This window comes from Aotus nancymaae, unplaced genomic scaffold (genome assembly GCF_030222135.1).
Source record: "Aotus nancymaae isolate 86718 unplaced genomic scaffold, 86718_ANA_hifiasm-v0.15.2.pri h1tg000006l, whole genome shotgun sequence".
Lineage (NCBI taxonomy): Eukaryota > Metazoa > Chordata > Mammalia > Primates > Aotidae > Aotus > Aotus nancymaae.
Window position 1 is genome coordinate 17,031,371 of NW_026988417.1, and position 23,885 is coordinate 17,055,255.

Consider the following 23,885-nt stretch of genomic DNA (forward strand, 5'->3'; position numbering starts at 1 on the left):
CAGCCTGCCTGATCATGCATTTAAAGGTTACTACTACATCAAGGTAACTGCATACATGACATTGTTGTAAGGGGGTTTTTGCACAGATGTGCAAGTGTATCCACAGAAATACTCCCCCACATCATTTGTTTGCTGGTAGAATGGAATACCTTCCCACAACTTGATTAGTCATTGTTTTTGCCTGGCTTTCTTGCTGCTTACAAAGAGCTCTTCCTTCATAGGGGCTTTTAGCACTTTGCCTATCATATATATTGCAAACATTTCCTGTAGTTAGTGGATTTTTTTTCTAGCTTTCTCATGCTTCATAAACATTTTGAATTTCTATGCAGGAAAATCTGTTGATCTTTTCCCCTGCATTTTTTGACTTTTTCCTCATGCTTAGAAAAGTCTTCTCCACCCCAGATTATGAGGAAAAGGGAATCCATAGTTTATTCTAGTACTTTTATAACTTCATTTAAAATATGTTTATCTATCTGGGATTTATGCTGATACATGGACTGAGGTTAGACTTCAGACTTCTGCTTTTCCAGATGGCTAAACGGTTGTCCCAACAGGTATTAAATAATCCATCTTTACCACGCTGATAATCTAAGTGCTGCCTTAGGTGATTCTTTGGTAAAATTTTACTTAAGTAGATTTACTTAAGCTAAAGCTTTTAATTAGCATTTTCTTTCCTAATCAGTTAAGTAGCATGGGTACTTATTGTTGTTATTACTCCTAATATACTACATATCTAAAAACAAGTTCACATTCTTGAGTATTTCACTTAACCCCCTTCCCTAGAAGGCTATTTCCCCTCCTATGCCTGACTCATTCCTACTCACCTTTCAGACCTCAGCCTGAACGTCACTTCCACTGGAAAGCTGTCCCTGTAGTTGCAGATCAGCTTACATGTTCTTAAAATATGTTCTCGTAGCTCTGCATTTCCGTATAGCACCTATGCTGTATTTTATTTTTAAAAGCTGATGTTTTCTGTCAAACATCTTCCCTTTTTTTGAGTGAATAATGTAAGAACACATGTGTAAATTAGCATCATGCTTTTTAAAAAATAAACTGTAATCCTAACATGCATTAACTAGTATTCAGGGTTTCACTAAATATAGCATGGTATCAAATCTTCCATCTCATCTCCCAGGGAGAAAAATGAACACCTCTTTTACACAATGGCAACATTTGTACTGAGATTTCAGTATATTGACATAACACCATGGAGCATGACATTTTGGAATAAAATGTTTTGTGGCAAAGTTATAGTCAGATTGTGTTAAATATTCATATGATCATTTTGAGCTGTGTACTAAGTGGCAACTGAAATTTTTTAATGGAATAAAGTATTGGTAATACGTCTGATCTACGGTTGAATATTGCAATGTAGTTGTTTCCCAATTTCTTTCTTTGGAATTGACTGCTGCTGTTTTTGGTGGCGGTTGTCCTCTACAGTGTCTCTGCAGACAAGTATTATCCAGAGTATTTAGATGGGGTTAGAAATTCTCAAATATTAGTAAACATAAAATTTGTTTATATTTACTAAACAAAGAGCTTGATAAAAATGAATACTTCTGCCTCTCCATCTCAGAAATGTTGATTCAGTTGGTCTGGGGTCAGGCATTTAAAACAATCTCTTCAGTGATGCTGTTGTAGATGCTACCAGACACCGTGTTGAGAGTTGCTTAATGGCCCAACCAAGCCTTGCCAGTTCCCTCTATTTGCTTTGTGATGTTCTTCTTGTCCTCTCTGCTATTCATATCCCAAAAGCCTTCAAATCTCAGTTCAAATCACAGCAATGAGGTAGCCCTGGACTAACTACTCCAGTCAGAGATGCTGTCTTTGCTCCTATAGCAGTTAGTTATTTCACAAAATGTTAGAAATATTATATACTATTAACATACTATGACATAGTATTGTAATATTTTAAATAAAGCAACATAATTGAATTTATCATTTTGAGATATTGTGATACAGAGGTCTAGTTTTAAGTTCAGAGGTCTAGTGTTAAGTTCAGTTTCAACATTGACTTTAATAGCTGTTATAACAAAAAACCTATGAAATTTCATTGATTCAAGTGAAGAATATCATTATGTGCACTTACCAAATTATGTTATAAATTTTGCAATCTCATCCACCAATTTTCAAAAAGGATTTTGCTGAAATTCAGTAAAGTTGTATCTTCCAAGACCAATCAATTCTCACAAGCTAATCATAAAATGATGTATTTTTGAACACGTAATACATTCATATGGTACAACATTCAAAAGTGAAAAAATGATGTTTCCCTCCCACCTTTTTTCCTGGCCACTGTTTCCACTCCCCTCAGTTCTATTAATACAGAAGCACTCTGAGCATGTAGATATTTTCTGAGCCATTTTGTGCTTACTCCCATAATGAATGAAGAAGGACATGGTTCTCTCACACCATACCTCCTAGACGTTCCTCAGCCTTATTTGCTTAGAATTTCACTAACCACTTAATATAACTACAGTTGTAGTAACATTATGGTTCACAAACAATTAGCACAATTACTCCTACTTTCTTAGAAAACACCTTCCACACCGTGTATTTTAGTCACTACCTGCTGGGGATGCACTGGAGTCTGTGCTAGCCTCAATGTTCAGCAAAAATCTGGTTTTAGGCACTGGCCTTGGCCTTTCGGAGGCTGCTACATAGCTAACTTCCACCTTCAATATTATCTTTGTTGTTCTAGAAATTGTACCTGATCAATAATAATGGCTTGGTTTTCAGACAAACATCATATCTGGTCAGATTAACAGCATCTGCAGTATTAACAAAGCAAGCATATTATTAAGGTGATGCTAATTGCTAAAATACACAAGTAGCTTGACATGGTTTTTTTGCTCACATTAAAGTCTGAGTTACTGGTCTTTGGACCTCTTTCCTGTTTAAAGCGAATCAAGGATCAGCTCCTTCTATCCTGTGGGTCCACCATCCGCCTAGGGCCTGATAGTCATCTGCATCCAGCCAGCAAAAGGCAAACAAGAACACAGAGAAGATATATTCACTTCTAAAACACCTTGGCCTTGAAGTAACACACCAATTCTGTTGTCACTCTATTGGCAAAAACTGATTATATGCACTATCTAGGTATAAGGGGGTCAGAGAAATGTAATTTCTGGCTGAGTAGCAATTTCTCATAACTGTACACTATGAAAAGGGAGCACACATTTTTAATGGACATAAAACTACCTACTGCAAATAATTCAGACTTATTGCAGATTACCTGATTTTTTTTTTAAAAGCACCAGGTCTCTTACTCTGTAGCCCAGGCTGCAGTATTGTGGTGTGGACTCAAGTGATCCTTCCATCTCAGCCTCCTGAATAGCTGGAACCATAGGTGCATACCACCATACCTGGATAATTAAAAAAAATTTTGGTAGAGATGAGGTCTCCCTATGTTGCCCAGGCTGGTCTCACACTCCCGAACTCAAGTGATTCTCTCATGTCAGCCTCCCAAAATGCTGGGATTATAGGCATGAGCTGCTGCGCCTGGCCTGAACACTCACTGTTAAATAAAGGTAAACATGAACATTCCAGTTATAAATTAAAAGGAAAAAAAAATCTCACTGCAATATAAGCTTTATGAAGGCAGGAATTTTTGTCTGTTTTGTTTATTGCTAAATTACTAGTGCTTGCACTGTGTAGGTGCTCAATAAATATTTGTTGAGTGACTAACTGAATGGATGTGCTTCTATCAATAAGCCAAAACATTAATATGTATGTACTACAAAAATAAAGTGCTACAAATAATAATTGTGAAAAGTGTCATTTTTATTTTTTGTACAGAAACTGATACTGAGAACTTTCTGGTAGTTGGATAACAGGGAAGTAGAAGGATAATAAGACCAGTTAATATTTAAAATAGTTAAGACTAGATAATGTCTAAAAGAATACCTAAAAAATGTAAAAAAAATTTTTAAATAATAATATATGGTAGAAGAATACAGATTTGGTTATCATTCTAATGCAGAATTGGTGTGCTAACATTCACAATTTTAAACAAAATAAGTGTTAAGAACTGTTTGATTTTTAGTTAATTTATGCCCCTTAGATAGTTTTTAGGAAGAAATCCAATTTGGGAATTCTCTAGTCTTTTGGGAATAACTTAAAAACAGAATGTCAACTTTCCTACCCCAAATTCCATGGGAGAAAAAAAACCCTCCAAAGACATAAATGTCATAGGCCATAAATCCCCTTTACTTTGGATAACATAATGTGAAGGAGAAAGTATTAGAGAAAAATGAGATACCTAAAAATATTCTCTTCTCAGAATCAAATGTGAAAATGTATCTTAAATGTGAAAGCTAAAACTATAAACCTTCTAAAAAAAATAGGAGACTATCTTCATAATATTCAAGTTAACAAAGATTTGTTAAAGCACTAACCATAGCCAGGCACGGTGGCTCACGCCTGTAATCCCAACACTTGGGAGGCCGAGGCAGGTGGATCACAAGGTCAAGAGATCGAGACCATCCTGGCCAACATGGTGAAACCCCGTCTCTACTAAAAAAAAAAAAAAAATACAACAATTAGCTAGGCATGGTGGCTCACACCTGTAGTCCCAGCTACTCAGGAGGCTGAGACAGGAGAATTGCTTGAACCTGGGAGGTGGAGATTGCAGTGAGCCGAGATCGCGCCACTGCACTCCAGCGTGGTGACAGAGCAAGACTCCGTCTAAAAAAAAAAAAAAAAAGCACTAACCATAACTAACCATAATACAATAAGAAATCTGATCAATTGGATTTCATCAAAGTTGAAAACTTCTACCCATCAAAATATACCATTAAGAAAATATACAATGGCTGGGTGCAGTGGCTCACACCTGTAATCCCAGCACTTTGGGAGGCCAAGGCAGGTGGATCACTTGAGGCCAGGAGTTCAAGACCAGCCTGGCCAACATGGAGAAACCCTGTCTCTACTAACAACAACAACAACAAAACCCTATAAAAATTAGCTGGGTGTGGTGGTGCATGCCTGTAATGTCAGCTATCTGGGAGACTGAAGCATAAGAATCTCTTGAGCCTGGGAGGTGGAGGTCACAGTGAGCTGAGATCGTGCCACTGAGCTCCTGCCTGGGTATCTCAGTGAGACTCTGTCTAAAAAAAAAAAAGAAAAGAAACAGGCAAGGCATAGAGTGGCAGAATAAATTCATTATATAAATAAACAACTTGTATACAGTGTATATAAAGAACTCTTACAGGCTGGGCATGGTGGCTCATGCCTGTTATTTTAGCAAGGGGATTTTGGGAGGATGTTTTGAGGCCAGGATTTCGAGACAAGCCTGGGCTTATTTCTAAAAAATAAAAAAACAGAACTATAAATTAATAAGAACAAGATAATCTATTTTATAAGTGGGCAAAAAACTTGGACAAGTACTTGCAAAGGGGTATTTGAATGTCCCATAAGCATATAAAAAGGTGTTTAACAACACTGATCAAAGAAATGCAAATTAAAGTCACACTGGGATACCATTAAACAACCAGCAGAATGAGTAAAATTAAAAGGACTAACAATCACAAGTGTTTGTAAAGATATGGAGCATCTGGAACTTCCATACATTGTTGGTGAGAGTGTAAAATGATACAGTCATGTTAAAAAGTGTTTGGCAGTTTTACTAAAACTAAATACACAACTACTCTATGATACAGCAATTTGACTCCTAAGTTTATACCCAAAGGAGTGAATGAACATATCCATAAAAACAAAACAAAACACAGAGAATGTTTATTATAGCTTTATTCCTAATAATAAAAAATTGGAAATAAATGTCAACAGGTGAAAGGATAAATGAATTAAGATATATTCATATAATCAAATAGTCTATAACAATAAAAAATTAACAAGTACATTGATGAAAGAAGTCAGGCATAAAACAATATATACGGTATGATTCCATTCACATGAAATTTGAGAACAAGCAAAATGAACAGATCATTAGAAAAGAGTAGTTATTTCTGGGAGATATATAGACTAGGAAAGGGCACCAGAGAATCTGACATTTTTAATACTTTAATCTGAGTGTGTACATTTTTATATGATCTTGATATGAAGGTACACATATGTAAAAAAATCAAGTACACTTATGATTAGTGTACTTTATTTACTGTATAAACGTTATTCCTTACTTAGAAAAAAGGAGATGAACAAATTGGCCTGGCATGGTTTACTCAATAGATTTGATGATAGAGAAAAAAACCTATCAGCACACATATCACTTGCAAATAAATCAAAATTCATTCTGAGATTATGTAAAATTAATATAAACAAAGCATAGAAAAAACCCTGAACTCATAAAAAATCTAAAATATTATATAGGAATATATTATGGACCAGCCACTGTATGTAACTATATCTTGATAGCAAAAATAGTATGTAAGATGAAAAACAATATCAAATTTCAAAATATCATTTTTAAAAAGTAGATACAGGTTGGGTATTCCTTATCTAAAATGTGTGGGAACAAAAGTGCTTCAGATTTAACTTTTCCAGATTTTGGAATATTTATGTATACATAATGAGATGTCTTTGGGATGGGAAGTCTAAATATGAAATTCATTCATGTTTCACATACACATAGCTTGAAGGTAATTTTACACAATATTTATTTAATAAAGTATGTATTGTGTGCCCTTGTTTTGACTGACCTGTTACATAAGGTTAGGTGTGAAATTCTCCATTTGTGGTGTCATGTTGGCACTCAAAAAATTTTGGATTTTGGAAAATTTCAGATTTTGAATTTTTGGATTAGGGATGTTCAACCTGTAATTCTATGTTTTTGATTCTACAGAGGCTAAAATTTCAACAAAATGCTTGCTGAAATTACTGCCGTAGACTATGCATTATTTCTGTAAATAAATAAAAAATTGAGATTTGCCTAAGGAAATCAAAAAATCAATTTGAAAAACTTTATTTTCTAAAAATATCTTCTGCAGTGCACATCTTATTGAAGGTCAGCATCTACTGCAATTGTGGAGTATTATGCTGTAAGGACCAATCTAATTATAGCTGATAAGACTATAATTTTACTATACTTTTAACATCAAATTTTAAAAATCTGATTACTAAATAACATACTTTCTAAGAAATAAAATTTCAAATTTTCTACTCATTTATACACTTTCCATGTACTCAAATACTTTGTTTCCAGTTTTCCTGGAGACCTACTTCCTGGAACCTCCAAGCTACTTACTTGACACAGTAGTCATTCTAGGACTTCCCTCGTTTTCCTTTGTGACATCTTTTAGTTTCAGGATCTCATGCCTTCTCACTTAGATTACGCCCTCATTTTGGTGAAGCACATCCTTCAGAGGCCTCCTAAGAAAGGGTAGACGGTGAGATAAAATTCTGAGACCATGCAAGTCTTAAGGTATCTTTATTTTAGCCCCACTCTTGATTCGATTATTTGAGCACAAAATTCTAGGTTGGAAATCATTTCTTTTTAAATTTAAAGACCTTGCTTTCATAGTCTCCCAGCATCCACTGTTGCTACCAAGAAGTCTAAATGCCATTCTGAAAATGTATCCTTTTTATGTAAATTACTCCCCTACCTTTTTTGGGAAGCTTTTAGGTCCTTCCAAAATCCTGGCATTCTGAAATATATTAACAATGTGCTATTGCGTTTTTTAATTCTTTTCACAGGGCACTCAGTGGACCCTTTTAATTTAGGAGACTAATATCTTACATTTTGGGGAAATTTTCTTTAATTTTTTTCTCTCTTCACCTTCTTCCTCCGTTCTCTCATTTTGGAACTCTTTATTAGATGTTGCGTCCTATTCAGGTTTAAGTTTCTTTTTTGTTTTTGCCTACTTTTCATCTCTTTGTTCTATTTTTCAAAATTTCTTCAATTTATTTCCTAATATATCTACTGAATGTTTAATTTTGGTTTTCCTGTTTTTCCAATAGCTCTTGTTTTTGGATTGTTCAAAAAATGGCATCCTGATCCTATTTCATGGAAGCAGTATATTTGTTTCTGAGAATATCACAGATTATGTTCATCTTTCATGTTGAAGGTTTCCTCAAATATCTAGTGATCCTTGGCTATTTGTGTATAGTGATTTCAAGTGACTAAAAACTATATAAGAATGAGCAGGGCTTGTGGACTGTTTCACTGTAACAAATAATCAAGTGTCAAGCTGTTTTTTATACTGTTCTTCTTTTTGGGTGGGGTGAGGAAGGCTGGGTATAAGCCTAGTTGCCAAGTTCTGTAGCCAGGCGGAGAGTGGACTGGAGACTCATAATGTTCAGAATACTGACATTCTCTCAATCATTTTGTCTTTCATATAGCACATCACTACCACTACCATCCTCCTCCTGTCCTCAATTCTAAGTCTATTTGGTTTAATTTCTCCAGACAATAAGGCTTCAGTTATTTGGTAAAGAGATAGCTACTTGCCTACAAAGGGAGGACAAAAAAAAAAAAAGTTCAAATAATACCTTTATTTCAAGGGCATTATTGTTTATTACTCCCACCTTCCAGAGTACCTTGTTCCTTTCAAATCCCAGAGTCTTTGGTGGGGATTCTGGAAGGCAAAGACAGGTGTTCCAAATTTGTGAATGGCTGCCATAACTGTACTACCTATCAAGTATTTTTTTTTGTAAGTGATATACTTTCCCTTCATGATATAGAAGAGTGAGAAAGTAACTGCTTAAAACATACACAGACAAAAAAACCACAAACCCAAACTACGTACCGTTGAGACAGCATTTTAAAAATTTGTGTTTGCAAATATTGCAACGGTTATGTGGTTATTTTAGCTAAATAGCACGTGTCTCCTCTATAAAATCTAGTATGTGCAATTGGGCCTTGTCTTCTAACACTCAACAACAGTTCTAACCTTGGGTCAACTATATGTAAGCCTCCCTCACCCCCAATCTCTTATCATTAAATATTATTATTTTAGAGAGGGGCACTTGCTCTGGTGCCCATGTTGGAGTGCAGTGCCATGATCATAACTCACCACAACCTTTAACTACTCAGCTCAAGCAATCCTCCCAATTTAGCCTCCTGAGTCGCTGGGACTATAGGTGTGCACAGCACTGCTCCTGGCTACCAATAAATTATTTAGGAATAAGAAAACAACACATAGGCTGGGAGCAGTGGCTCACGCCTGTAATCCTAACACTTTGGGAGGCTGAGGCGGGCAGATCACCCGAGGTCGGGAGTTCAAGACAAGTCTGACCAACATGGAGAAACCCCAACTCTACCAAAAATACAAAATTAGCTGGGCGTGGTGGCGCATGTCTGTAATCCCAGCTACTTGGGAGGCTGAGGCAGGAAAATAACGTGAACCTGGGAGGTGGAGGTTGCGGTAAGCTGAGATGCCACTGCACTCCAGTCTAGGCAACAAGCGCAAAACTCCGACTCAAAAACAAAGAACAGAACACATAATGAAAAGAGTCAGTTCCTGGGAACAACTATATGACTAAAACTCAAGCTTAATCCATGCCACTAACACATTTATAGGGTTGTAGATAAAATGCAAAAAACTAAATTTGAATTTCAGATAAATAACTTTTTTCTGGTATATGTGCCATATTTCATTATTTATGTGAAATTCAAATTTATTTGGGTGTCCTGTATTTCTGTTTCCTAAATCTGGCAACCCAACACATTTAAAGAAATGTGTCCCAAGTAGAATGTGACCAACTTAGAAAAATTGCATTCAAAGAAGGAAACTGGGCCCTGCACCAAAGCTTTCAAGCCATGAGAAAGTTTACTTCAGTACCAACTAGGCAGACAGGGACCAATATCATATAACACACTTTGCAGTGAGTCTACATGGAATGCATTGGCTGTGGCCAACATTAATGCCAGCCTTCAATTAATTCAGAAATTAGGATTCTCCAGGTAGTGGTTGCACCCTTCTTTCACTTGAGCTCTGCCAATCAGCGCTCAGGCCATTCTGGTTACTCAGGGTGCAACCATAAAGCCCAACTAGGGTCTTTTTTTGCTGTAACTCTCAAAGGAAGTTGCCCCTACTGGTTCATTGCTTTATTAATATATTGCAAACCAGAACGATCAGTTGATACATTGCAGTGTCAGGTCCCACAGCTGATACCATAGATGGAAGGGTAATATATTAGGCATTAGGCTGAGCAGTTAACCCAAACTTAACAATTTCCCCCCAAACAAAACTATACTACCAGCTCCTTAATTTATTAACTGCAACACTCATTTTAAGAGTTTTATTTGGTTTCTGTTACTAATTTGACAAACCAGCTTGGTTTCTGTGTATACTAGGAAGTTAGTTTTAAATTTGTTAGACTAACCAGTATCCCGAGTCCCTTCTGAATGATTATTGTTAAATAGAGCCTAACTCCCCTAATGATTCCAGAAATTTTCATATGTGTCAGAATCATGTCTTCCCAAATATACTGCCCAAATTCCAGTCAACTTCCTGTTTTATGATTCAACTTGAAACCGCTGCTAACATATTTAACTGACTCCACAGTTTAGAAGCAATAACTCTATTGCTGTCTTCCCGTTACACTGTTATTTTCCTTTAAAAAAAAACAAAACAGGTACCAATGTAACAGCAGCACTTTGGGAGCCTGAGGTGAGAGGATCACTTGAGCTTAGGAGTTCCTGACCAGCCTGAGTGAAACTGTCTCTACAAAGAAATACAAAAAATTGGCCTGTGTGGTGGTGTGCATCTGCAGCCCACAGCTACCAACAAGGCTGAGGTGGGAGGATCACTTCAGCCTGTGATCCTTGAGGTGGGAGGTCAAGGCTGTGGTGAGCCAAGATCATGCCCCTGGCACTCCAGCCTAGGTAAGAGTGAAACCCTGTGTCAAAATAAATAAATAAATGAATAAAATAAAAAAAAAGAAAACCAAGCATTTTCCACATCTAATTGAGAATAGCTGGTCATAGCTCTCACAGAAGATGGAAAGCCAGTTAAGTGTCAGGTCACTGTGGCACATCCTCATCCTTTCCATTTCTTGGTCTCACTTGCAAACTTTTGTAGTCTTACTGCTACTGCTAACTGAAAGGAAGAGCCTGGCAAACTGCATGAAATTATCAGACTCAAATACGTAATAATTAACTAAAATTTATTTAAAATTATCAGAGATACATCATAGAGATTTTTCTTTTAGCAACAGCAAGTTAACAAAGAAGTACTGGTGGTTGGTGCCAGCTAATGTAGCTCCCTCAGTCCAATGGCTATCACTGGTGGACAAACATGTTACCAGCTTGCAGTTATGAAGTCTGAGAAGTTACCCAGACTTCTCGGGCTGTTCTATATATCCTAGCTACCTGAGCAAAACACTTCTGGCCCTGATGTTTGTGCCACTGCCTTGTGATTAGCAGACATAACTTAAATTTGTATACAAAATATCTACATATTTTCTCTATTTCCTTGGCTGAGTATCCACTGTGGGGGTTTAATTAAAGTGTGCCCTCCACACGAATCTTCACCACACTTCGATGGCTGCTCCATTCAATTATTTTATATGATTCTCCACTATAAGCTATTTTCACTATGTGAAGGGCCAACATATGGATTAGGGTTTAGGCTTATTTAACATGACCTTAGATAGCAGAAATGGCTTGGAGTAATACATAAATATTATTTTAAAACAATTTCCCATGTGTAGTATCTAATTTTGCATTCCCAGCATCTGTACTATAGTAGGCACTTCTCCATAGCAATATTGGATGAATGGCTAAATTTCTAACAGGTATTTAAAATTAACAGGCTGCTCCAAAAGACATCTCTAACACTGGAGCCAAAAGTAGAAAGCCAGATAGATGCAAGACAACTTATGCATAAGCCAAGTGATTTCTATTTCTAAGGTCCTCAAATACCTTAGCTATCTACACTAACATAAAAACGTTATTTTCATCAGAAAGACAATTTTTTTTAAATGAACAGGTGTGATAGAAGGCCCAGCAGGAGGGGCTTCTATCCCCTGGAGACGACCTATCATATGCCCTCCTGCCATAAATGTATGAAGTTTTTCCTTTTCTTAGGAGGCAGATGGGATTAAAAGACCTGATTATGGTCTTTGAGGCTCAAGGTTATCTGGACTGCTTTAATAAAAATGTTGCCTATGGCCGGGTGCAGTGGCTCATGCCTGTTATGACAGCTACTAGGGAGGCTGAGGCAGAATTGCTTGAACCCAGAAGGCAGAGGCTGCGGTGAGCGATCGCGCCACTGCACTCCAGCCTGGGCAACAAGAGTGAAACTCCATCTTAAAAAAAAAAAAAAAAAGTTGCCTATCTATCCTGACAAAGTAAAAGACTGTTAATGTCCACTGGTTTAGAAATAGTTTCCTTACCGCTTTGATAAACATTTCCATAAATAGAGGATAAATTCATCTCTTTTTATCCTAATTATGGTGACTGTATTTAACCAGAAGCCAACATAGGGAATGCAAAGGTAGTAAATTCATTCCCAAACCCCAGTGTCTGTGCCACACAAAAAGTTAACTTAAGTCTTATGTAGTTATCTATTATTTTGTGCAATCTGGAATTACTTAAAATATAAAAACAAATAAGCTCAATTTAATCTTGACTGAATATCAGAATTTTCTTCTTCAAGTGCGTTTCTTCTCTAGGGACGCCAAGTCATCTCCAGTCAGACATATTATATAGATACAAGTACTACATCTATTAACTCTATTCAGTATTTAGTGAATGTTGAATATGCCTTAAGCAAAGTAGGATCTACTTCATTTGTTGACGACAAATGACCATACTCTGTTTAGTATGTACAAAGCTGTTGGTTTATTCAGCTGCCAAGCTGGGGAAAGGCTTCCTTTTGAAGTGAAGAGCAAAAATGCATTTATGACAAGGCACTTTTATACACACACACAGAGAAAATGGAACACATTATGGATACATAAACATCAACATATTTTAATATGCAGACCTCTTCCCTATCTCATCCCACCTCCCCTTAAACAAAAAAAAGGAAAAGAGTTTCTTGTAACATTTTAGAAACCAGTTTCTAACAGAATATCTACATACGAAGTTTCTGATACATCCAATTACACTAACAATATGATATGGTTTTAGGCAAATAGTTTTATTCTACAATTCCCTCTATTTTCCTTTAGACCAGACAGCTAAGGCTCAGCAGAAACATTCATTAGGTTATAAGCATTATTCTCTCTTCTTAAAGTTGCTATGTATTTACATAATTTGTGATTCCTAACTGCTTTTTGTTTGAGACAGTATCTCACTCTGTCACCCAGGTTGGAGTGCAGTGGTGCGATCTTGGGCCATTGCAACCTCTGCCTTCTGGGTTCAAGCAATTCTCCTGCCTCAGCTTCCTGAGTAGCTGGGATTACAGCTGTGTGCCACGCGCCTGGTTAATTTTTATATTTTTAATAGAGATGGGGTTTCACCATGTTGGCCAGGCTGGTCACGAACTCCTGACCAGGAAAAAGCAAAACTAAAATAAGGAAGAGGATATATATATTTTTCACAATCTCTTTTCCGATTCCCTTTAGAGGCCCAGTCAACCAGGACCACGCACAGATTTCATTCCTAAGAGTATGTGAAAAGATCAAATAGTCTCATGCATTTTACGTATATTGATTTCTAGGTTTTGACTCATTTAAATAAATAAGACTCATTTACAAGGGCACATACTCCCGTTTGGCCAGAAGAAAATCTGTAACTAAATCTACTTAGAAAAACAATGCTAAAACTCAACTTCAGATTGTATTAGGCTGAGATTTTCTAATAAGAAGGTTCTTTAAAATTAGAAGGGTTCCCAAAGTTTGCAATGGATGTGGAAAGTACTTGAACTTTTGCTCCAGGAAATGTTATACAGATTAAAATTTTAATCCATTAGCAGTTAACACTGAAAGCATAAATGCTCTCTCAATAATTTTCCATTCGTCTTTCAAAATGTATTTTATTTACTCTTGACAAAAGTCTGAGTACAAAGATCCAGGAAACACATTCCCTACAGAAAATGTGTTTGTTTAATCCCAAGAGATGATCTTACAGGCTGTCAGCCAGAGACAGTCTGGTGGGAGACTCTGATATAGAATGTTCATGCTGCAACTTTAAGTAGCGAAGTTTGTAGTAGCATATGATAGGCTTCAAACTGCAGTCCTTCCTGCCTCCCCATAAAAAAAAAAGGAACCCTAAAGAGTAACACATGTAGGCACATCTATATAAAAGCTGGAAAAAGTCATATCCCTGACATTTTCCTTTGTGTACTCAATTCAGTTCAACTACCTCCATGTCAGAGAAGAGTATGCTCAGAAAGGTATTATTGTGGGTAACCAACTTCTTGCTTTCAATAATGGCTGTTCTGAAGTATGGATAGAAAAGGGGTGGTGGTGTACTTTTCTCCATTAATAATCAGATATCTCATTAAAGCCATTCAGAAACGCAGAGTAAATTGGGGTGGGGAGGGTGAGAACTGAGTGAAGAATATTCAACTATTTTTTGTAACATGGTTTCCTTAACTAATTCTCCACTGGTACTGTCATTTCTTTTTTGAGACTGAGTCTCGCTGTTGCCCAGGCTGGACTGCAGTGGCGCAATCTCCATTCACTGCAACCTTCGTCTCCTGGATTCAATCAATTCTCCTGTGTCAGTCTCCTGAATAGCTGGGATTACAGACATGCACTGCCACAGCTGGCTAATTTTTCTACTTTTAGTAGAGATGGGTTCCGCCATGTTGGCCAGGCTGGTCTTGAACTTCTGACCTCAGGTGATCCGCCTGCCTCGGCCTCCCAAAGTGCTGGGATTCCAGGTGTGAACCACCAAGTCTGGCCTTGATATTATCATTTTATCCATAGGATTTGTCAACGGGTATCCTCATTGGCTTACCAGGGCATAAAATAGTTTGATTGAGAAGGCATTGGTGGGCTGTGTAATAACTTTGTACCACTTTCTCAATTAGCAACATCAGAGATATCAGAGCAAACGGTAGACCTTTATAGTGATGCAGTTAGGAGTTTGTTAACTGCCTTTTGGAAGTCAGTGTAAGAATAAGTAGTGTTGATGGGTTCAGTACGAGTTGTTTCCTTAACTGTTTTAGTTAGCCAGCCACAGCAACACCCAGAAACACATGAATTAGGGATCTGTTTTAGGTACTCAGGTATGGGAGTGGCTCTACTCAATGTTCGCCTTAGTTGTTTGGTGGCAAATTGCAGCGCTCCATTTAGAGTGGCATGATCTCTAGAGAGTCGGCTGGGACTTGTAAGGGGCTTCTGAAAAGGTGGGACTCCACAAGAGGCCAGAGGGGGCCATTCAGGAATTGGTTCCAGTTTGGGGACACAATGGGAACAATGGGAGAGTCTTAGACCTATCTCTCGAAGTATATGGACTGGCGTGCTTGGATCCAAGAGTTTAGCATGATACAACCAGGAATTAGGATTTAAAGGTTTCCAAGTTGTAGAATATTTTAAAAGGCACTTCACCTGCCAGGCAAGACTCTCAAGAGGTGATAAGTTGGGTACCATGGAGTCCTCTTCTTCAGAGGAATCCCACTCTTCCCCAGAACTCTCATTTAGGTAGCTCATGTTTTCTTCTTCCTCACTTTCTGATTCTGACAAGTGGTCAGGAGAGGGATTTCTAGGACCCATCGGAATAAAACAGAGTAAGGAACCAGAAAAAGGTAATAATCTAAGCCAGCAGAACACTGACTTAATACTGGCAAAGAGAAATGAGATGAAAAATCCTTTCACCAAGGTTACTTTGTCTTTCAATCCATTACACACATAAAGTATGCTTGTGGCCCACACCACTGTGCAGTTCTTCAAGATTATGTTGAATATTCTTCACTTACAAAGAAGACATCTCAGTTTCCAGGACCAGTTCAGTGTGTAAAAGTATTAGTCACTTACCAGTGGCACAGGTCAGATTATCTCCTTCAAATCCTGGCTATCCAAGAAGAGAAGGGGTCCTCATCTAGGCAAGCTGATTTATTTAGCATAGTCCCAATTGGTAGTGGTACTGTGAAGAGATACTTTTTGTGCTGTTTTGCTGGCAGTGATATAATATCTACTTGATAATGAAAAGAAGCTCAGTAGTTGTCTTGGTTGTCTGCTGGTAAACCAACTTTTGTGCAGAGGGGGAATGATGGGATGAGCTGTCAAGAACATCTGGTGTATAAGGATCCGATGTTTTCATAGGTGATGCAAATGCCCTTGGAAACTGTTGAGTTAGCTGTTGCACTATCTGGAAAGGTAGCCTTAACCTGTGAATGAGAAGACTAGAGACATGATTGTAAAGCCTGAAAGCACTGGATAACACCATTACCTATCTAATGTTAGGGTATCTAAAAACAGAATACATGCTGAGCAAGAAGTCTTACAGACTCTTCCTTCTCTATCTCACAGGTTTAGGCCAATTTACCTGTTGGTAATAGCTCTTAAAATCATAGTATTGGGGAGGAGAGTCTAGGGCCATTTTAATCCTTTGTTAGTACATAACTGGGCCAGTTTGTATGCAGCTTTAGCCTAGAAAATTACTTTGCAAAAGCTGATCCCTTATGCCCCAAACTCTAAATAGAGAACTATAAGAGGTAATTTTTTTTACCTTCAGAGGTGCTTGTTGGGATTAGTTTTAGGGGGCCTGTCCTGGTGGTAGAGCTGCTAGATGTTAGGATTCTTGCTGGGACCTCAGAAGTTGTGATCATATGACCAATTTGATATAAGCTGTTCCACAAAAAAGAAAAAAGCATGAAAACTGACCAGCTCCTTTTGTAAAGATAATAAAAATCAATTCCAACTTAGGGATGAACCAAATAAGAAAAGTATAGGCTCATTTCACTTGCAAAATCCTAAATATCACTTAACAGAATCCAACAGTACATTAAAGAAAAGAGAATATGTTATTATCAAATACAGCCTATCCCAGGAAAGCAAGAATAACTCAAATTAAAAAATTGTATAAGGGGTGCCGTGGCTCATGCCTGTAATCCCAGCACTTTGGGAGGCCGAGGCTGGCAGATCACAAGCTCAGGAATTCAAGACCAGCCTGGCCAATATGGTGAAACCCTGTCTAGCAAAAATTAGTAGGGCATGGTGGTGCACGCCTGTAGTCCCAGCTGCTTGGGAGGCTGAGGCAGATGAATTGCTTGAACCCAGGAGGCAGAGGTTGCAGTGAGCTGAGATCCAGTCACTGCAGTCAAGCCTGGGCAACAGTAAGACTCTGTTTCAAAAAAAAAAAAAAAATACCAGAACTAAAGAAAAAAAAATAGATAATTTTATTGAATGTGGATATTTAACCTTTGTTAGTTCCTCACCAACATGTATTTATGCTTTAAAAATAAAACATTTTTACTAAACTAGAAAGAGAATGTAACTTTCTCAATGAGGTAAAGGTTATCTACCAAAAACTATAATCCTGAATGAGATGAGATACATTTCCTTTAAAAGTGAAGTCTGAGGCAGGGCACCGTGGCTCATGCTTGTAACCCTAGCATTTTGGGAGGCCCAGGCAGGAGGATCACTTGAGGTCAGGAATTCAAGACCAGCCTGGGAATATGGTAAGACCCTGTCTCTACAAAAAATTTAGCCAGTCATGGTGTTGTGCCCCTTTATTTTTTATTTTTATTTTTTTTTGAGATGGAGTTTCGTTCTTGTTACCCAGGCTGGAGTGCAGTGGTGCAATCTCGGCTCACCGCAACCTCCGTCTCCTGGGTTCAAGCAATTCTCCTGCCTCAGCCTCCCGAGTAGCTGGGACTACAGGCATGTGCCACCATGCCCAGCTAATTTTTGTATTTTTAGTAGAGACGGTGTTTCACCATGTTGACCAGGATGGTCTTGATCTCGTGACCCAACCGCCTTGGCCTCCCAAAGTGCTGGGATTATATGTGTCCCTTTAGTTCTAGCTACTTGGGAGGCTGAGGCAGGAGGATTGCTTGAGCCCAGGAGATGGAGGCTGCACAGTGAGCCATGATCACATTGATGCACTACAATCTGGATGACAGAATGAGACTCTTCTGAGACTCTTCTCTATAAAAAATAAAAAGATGAAATTTGGTAAAGATGACTATGTTGACTGAGTTGGATACTGTCTGACATGGTATACTAAAAGTCCTAATCAATGCTTTTCTTTTTTTTTTTCACAAAAGATATGTTAAGAATTGGAAGAAGTAAAACTATTAGTTTATAGATGATATCATCTAATTAAAAAAAGCCATACAAACTATTAGACTTCAACAGGGTTCCTCAACTGAGATTAACCTATGAATATTCATTAATTTAATTACTTATATAGCACTTACTATTTGCCATATCCTACTCTAGTGAACTGCACAAATGTTAACTATTTTAAAATTCTTCTAACAACTCTAAAAGATAAGCACTTTTATTGTCTCCATCTTACTTGTGGATTCAGTTACGTAACAAAAGCCATTCATCTAATAAATCATAGGGTCAGTGTTTCAACCCAGGCACAATTAACTTTTATACCAGCAATACTAACTAGACCATATATAAGGACATTTCACAGGAGAAAAAAGAAACAATAAAAATCTAATCCTATAAAGAACCTAGGAACTCATCATGAATATACAGGATCTAATAAACAATATAGAAGATAATTTAAAATACAGACATTCCATGGTCTTGGATGGAACAAATATCCTAAAGATATCAACTTTCTCCCTATTAATTACAATTCCAATCAAGATTTTAAGGAACTCTATAAATAAACTTTATTTATAAACTCTAAAAGTAAAGTTTATATAGAAAGGATAAAATTCCACATATAGCCCCAAATGAACTGTTTAAATAGAAGAGTAAGGGAGTTCCTATTCAAGATATGTCCTGTGACTAAAGTCACAGAAATTAAAATAGGGTAGGATTAGTGTAGACAATAGTCCAATAAAACAGAACAGAGCTTAGAAACAGAGCCATATATAATTTGGGAATGTAATATAAAATAAGGTTGGCACATAAACTAAGGGTGAATGGATATGGTTAGTACACAATATTGGTACAACGGTCTCATTATATGAAAAAAAGTAAAACTATTGGAGTAAGAATTAATAAAAAATTAAGAACAAGGTTAAGAAAAAAATGAAAAGTAAAACCGTATTCCTATATAATGACATGTATAAGGGAGGACTCATGATAGATTAAAGACCTAAATGGGGATCGTAAAACTATATAGTTAGTTGAATATAATACAGAATATCTTTGTGAACCCAGGCCAGGGAAAGACTTCTTAAACAAAAAGCATAAAGCACCGGACCAAAAAATGAATTTAATCACATCACAATTAATCATTTCTGGACTGAAGATACCAAGGACAAAGTTAAATCAATTTTTAAAAAAGATAGCAACACAATAAGGAAATAAGCAAAGGACAAAGATAGCCAAATTATAAAAGAGAAAATCCCAAGACATGAATAATATGATCACATTATGCTATCAGTTTGGCAAAATCAGAATGGATAATGCGAAAGTGTCGGTGAGTTCTCTTATGGTACTGGCACTGCTGTTGGGACTGCAGAGTAGAGTAACTGTTCCAAAGAAGAACCTGGCAGCACTACTTAGGCAAACTATGCCCATCTCATGATCTAGCAATCCTACTTTTGGTCATAGATAGCAAAGAAATTCAGTAAGAACATGTATGAGGATATACCCTGAAGCTACATCTCTGATGATAGGAATTAGAAGCATTCTAGGTTCTTATCACTGGAGAAGAGGACTGGTAAAGTATATATAGCAACACGGGTGGCCTTTAAAGGCATAGCTTTAAATGAGAAAAGAAACAATATCTTGATTCCAATGGGGGTTGATTTTCTCTTGTATTTTTCTTATTTACTATGGGTTCCATTTTTTATTTTTCAAATTGGATGATAATTTCCAGGAAATATTTTTTATGTTTTAGTAAAGAGTAATTTTTTATTGTTTCAAACTGAAGTTTACTGAGAGATCCATCATATTGAGCTGTTGATAATTTAAAATTTTGGCCACTCTTTTCAGATTTTACATTATTCTTGCTGAACTTCTACTCGAAAAATTTTTTTTTTTTTCTTTTTGGATGTGAAGGTGAACATTCCTGACTTTTGTCTGATGTGGAAAAACCTTGGTATTTTACATTTTGAAAATTCTCGGAAACTTAATATAAAACAAAGTTTGCATTCTACTCAGGAAAAAGCATCTTCTTAAATGTATCTTTGTCCTTATATACAGAAAGTTCTTAATTGATTTTACAGTCTGTAATGCTTGATGTTTTAAAATCATAACATTTTAATATTTTTTAAAAGGCAGACTTCATATTCTCCTGTTCTTTCCCGACTGCTAATATTGTATGGAATTTCACAGGTAGAAATCAACAGAATGGAACATTTAGTGTATTTTTACTCATTAAAGAGCTAGAATATATAGTTTTCACCTTACAAGAAGGGGGAAAACCATAAATACAATGAATCAACTGACCATTATGTAGTAGACAATTTCTCTAATGTCCCTTTCTTTCTAGGCTCTGTTGCTATGTGAATCCATTAGACTTGTGGTATCATAATATACAAGTTTTCTTTAAAGGCCTCCCCTTTAGAACTCGTGATGCCTTAGAAAAATATCCTAAGCACAAAATAAACTTTTCTAACCACTTCAAAAAGAAAGAAAGAAAAAAAAAAGAAATAATATCAATGTCTCATTTATGCTACTCTGTAGGGGGGTATTTCCAAAATCAAAGTCAGTGAACATTTGCATTATCAAATACACTGAGTTGTGCTAATAAGGTCATATGGTATGGCTTCAGGTCAGCAACGACTGTCCACTCATGAGTATTTCTGTGGCTTCCAGACACTCCTAGCACAGTGTCTGGCATATATTAGTGGCTCAGCAAATATATTTGAAAGAATCAGAGAATGGCAAAGGCAGTAAGAAACTACCACAGGCATGTTCTATTTTACTCCAGGAAGAGAAGAGTTTCCAAGTTATATCTTGGTGATTTGATAATGTTAAGACAAAGACAAATTAGATTAATTTTTAAGGCAGGATCAACATATATGATGCTACCACAGTAATATAAAGGAAACTGCTTATAACTTAAGAAGAAACATTGATGTGATACCTCTAAGTTTAGTTTCCAATACTATTAGTTAGTTCAATCTGTAAAAAAGTATTCAATCTTTGTAATGGACTGTAAGTCTTTATTAACTGAGACAGAAGAAGTTGTTGGCTTTTCATTGTGCTGTCCTCTAATATTTTTACTATTTTCGCTTCAACCAGACTGCACCTGTGAAATTACTAATTGGCTCTACTTCAGTTATTGTGTTACTCAGAATATTTTTTAAAAGGTTCTCACTTTTCCATAATTGCTTTTGTTCTTTTTCACAGTACAAATCAAAAGTCAGGAAACATGTAAGCTTTAAGGCAGTGATATTATGTTGTTTAAATTTAGCATCTTTAAAAAAAAAACTTCAGATTATAATATCAAGAAATACTGACCCTTCTCCCATGGCTTTAACCATTAAAACAAACACACAAACAAAAAACACCTAACCAAAATATAGTTAGGCTGACCTCTGGTGGCCAGACAGCTCATTCTTCTATAACTGACAAAAGGGTATGAAGTCTCCGTTGGTGAGACAGAAGAATACAAATACAGTAAAGAAAGGAGGCTGAGGCGGGTGGACCATCTGAGGTCAAGGGTTCGAGACCAGACCGGCCAATATGGCGAAACCCCGTCTCTACTAAAAACACAAAAAATTAGTCAGGCATAGTGGTGCACGCCTGTAACCCAGCTACTTGGGAGGCTGAGGCAGGAGAATTGCTTGAACCTGGGAGGCGGAGGTTGCAGTGAGCCGAGATCATGCCATTGCACTCCAGCCTGGGCAACAGAGGGAGGCTGTCTCAAAAAAAAAAAAAAGAAAAGAAATGTCACAAAGCAAAACAATGGGCAACACATATGTTACCACATTCTTACCTTAACTAGCAGTTGAATATCTACAAAGTTCGAGGAATTAAGCAGGAGAATGGATAACGTATGGCATATTAATACAATGGACAACGATAGCAACCTGTCTGTGCCTTAGTTTCCTCATCTTAAAAGATGAGATAGGGGGCCGGGCGCGGTGGCTCACGCCTGTAATCCCAGCACTTTGGGAGGCCGAGGCGGGTGGATCACGAGGTCAAGAGATCAAGACCATCCTGGTCGACATGGTGAAACCCCGTCTCTACTAAAAATACAAAAAATTAGCTGGGCACGGTGGCGCGTGCCTGTAATCCCAGCTACTCAGGAGGCTGAGCAGGAGAATTGCCTGAACCCAGGAGGCGGAGGTTGCGGTGAGCCAAAATCGCATCACTGCACTCCAGCCTGGGTAACAAGAGCGAAACTCCGTCTCAAAAAAAAAGAAGAAGATGATGAGAGTTATCCTACGGGGTTTGTTTGTACGTATTAAATGAAGTGTTTCGTGTCTGGCACATGATAAAGGTCAATTAAGTGCAAGTTACTATTATTAACATACGAATATGAACCACAACAACACTGACTGAAAAAAGCCAGATGTGCATATAATTATTCATTTAATGGTTAAAACATCAAAACAGTATAATATCCTCATTCAGGGATTTATTCATAAGTATATAAAAAGCTGCATGGTAAAGTTAACAGTAAATTCAGAAAATCCATGACTTACTTCTGAGGGAAGGTAATTCAAAAGGAGAAAGGTATACAGGTGGCTTAGTAATGTTCTATTTCTTCAGCTGGCAGTGGGTTACGGAGGTGTAGGAGAGGTTAAAATGGCTTCCCTCCATCCTCCTAGGTTCTTTGGCTGGGTTATAAATAATACAGTCCTATTTTTGGATGGTGCATCCTGAGACCCAACAGAAGTTTTGTCTGATGTAATTTTCTTTAAAAAAGTGATTTAAAGATCTAGTTCCTACTCTTCTTTATCTTAACCACTACCCGAAAGCCCTTTCCCTTCTCGAGTTATCGCTTAATACACTGTCCTTATGCATACTTCAAAACAGGGCCTCAAGAGCGGCACATCTAGAAACGGCAGCAGCTAATCTGGCCCGCACCCTCCTTCGCAGCGATCCCCCGGCTGCCCGCACGCCCCGTGGAACCTGACAGTCGGCTTCACCAGACCAGGGACAAAGGCCTTAAAAGACCGCATCAGTCTCCACTAACCTCGGGTCGCCCTGCGCAGCGGACCCGGCAGCGTCTCCCTTCTCAGAGGCGGCCGGGCCTCCGGAACGCGCTACCTTTCCTTAGTCGCCGTCTCTCGAAACGGAGCCCTCGTGTAGGGATCCCCCGCCCTTCGACCACAAGGGAGATTGTTATCCTCGGCAGATTTCCCGTTCTCACCCTTGGAGTACCGCTTCTTCTTTCCCCCTTCAAGCTCGGCCGCACGACCCAGCTAGGGGTCACGCCAGCAACCCTTCCCTGACCGTGGCAAGACCTCTCAACCCCGCTCCCGCGTCGCCGCCACTTCCGGCCGAGCCAACGGCCCCTCCCTCTCAGCAACGCCACTTCCCTCCGGGAAAAGGGTTGGACTAGGTTGAACCTAGACGCATGCGCCCAAAGCGCGGGATTTGACGTGGGTGGGCCCACTGCTTCCCGCTCTCGCCTCCCAAAGCGTTTGCGGAAGTCTCGCGAGATTTCTCTTTCTCGCGGGAATTATTTGAACGTTTGGGCGGTAAAGACTCCCCGGGCGCCTGGGGCCCGCTATCTGCAGCCTTAGGAGATTCCACCGAGAGCTCTGCCTCAGAGCTGGCGGGGGAGGAGGGCTGGCTGTAGCCGAGCGCGGGCAGTACTCGTCCCGGCAGGGTCCCAGAGCCATGGGAGCGGAAAAGAGGCTGCTGTCGATCAAGGAGGCTTTTCGGCTGGCGCAGCAGCCGCACCAGAACCAGGCCAAGCTGGTGGTGGCTTTGAGCCGCACCTACGGCACGGTAAGCGCGCCCGGGCTTGGTCGCCGCCCCTCTCCCGCCCCGGC

At 38.3% G+C, this 23,885-nt stretch overlaps 2 protein-coding genes across 24 annotated transcripts in view; one reads left to right on the forward strand and one right to left on the reverse strand.

Moving 5' to 3' along the window:
- Window positions 1-436: 436 nt before the first annotated feature.
- Window positions 437-23,457, reverse strand: DCAF16 (DDB1 and CUL4 associated factor 16). Of its 23 annotated transcripts, none has more exons than XR_010338611.1 (4): window positions 23,081-23,442; window positions 15,829-16,641; window positions 7,202-7,326; window positions 437-3,365 (listed from the first exon to the last, which is right to left on the reverse strand). XR_010338611.1 is itself a non-coding variant. In XM_012472373.3 (3 exons), the coding sequence occupies exon 3, from the start codon at window positions 15,565-15,567 to the stop codon at window positions 14,917-14,919; it is 651 nt and encodes a 216-aa protein (XP_012327796.1). In that variant the 5' UTR covers window positions 15,568-16,641; window positions 22,587-22,763; window positions 23,258-23,404; the 3' UTR covers window positions 12,719-14,916. The 23 variants fall into 23 exon arrangements, 15 of the variants coding, with proteins under 15 accessions (XP_012327796.1, XP_012327789.1, XP_012327787.1 ...); XR_001110592.2 differs by lacking the exon at window positions 437-3,365 and adding an exon at window positions 8,482-8,531 and having other exon boundaries at window positions 5,734-7,326; window positions 23,081-23,441; XR_001110593.2 differs by lacking the exon at window positions 437-3,365 and adding an exon at window positions 8,494-8,531 and having other exon boundaries at window positions 5,734-7,326; window positions 23,081-23,440.
- A 118-nt stretch (window positions 23,458-23,575) lies between these two features.
- NCAPG (non-SMC condensin I complex subunit G) overlaps window positions 23,576-23,885 on the forward strand; it is a 31,477-nt gene continuing 31,167 nt past the window's right edge. The window contains exon 1 of the mRNA XM_012472360.3: window positions 23,576-23,841. Within this exon, the coding sequence (XP_012327783.2) occupies window positions 23,731-23,841 (111 nt within the window). The 5' untranslated portion in view covers window positions 23,576-23,730. The remainder of the gene's footprint in view (window positions 23,842-23,885) is intronic.

Excerpts from the sequence above, each read along its gene's own strand:
- DCAF16 (XM_012472378.3), bottom strand. The coding sequence starts at position 15,567 with ATGGGTCCTAGAAATCCCTCTCCTGACCACTTGTCAGAATCAGAAAGT.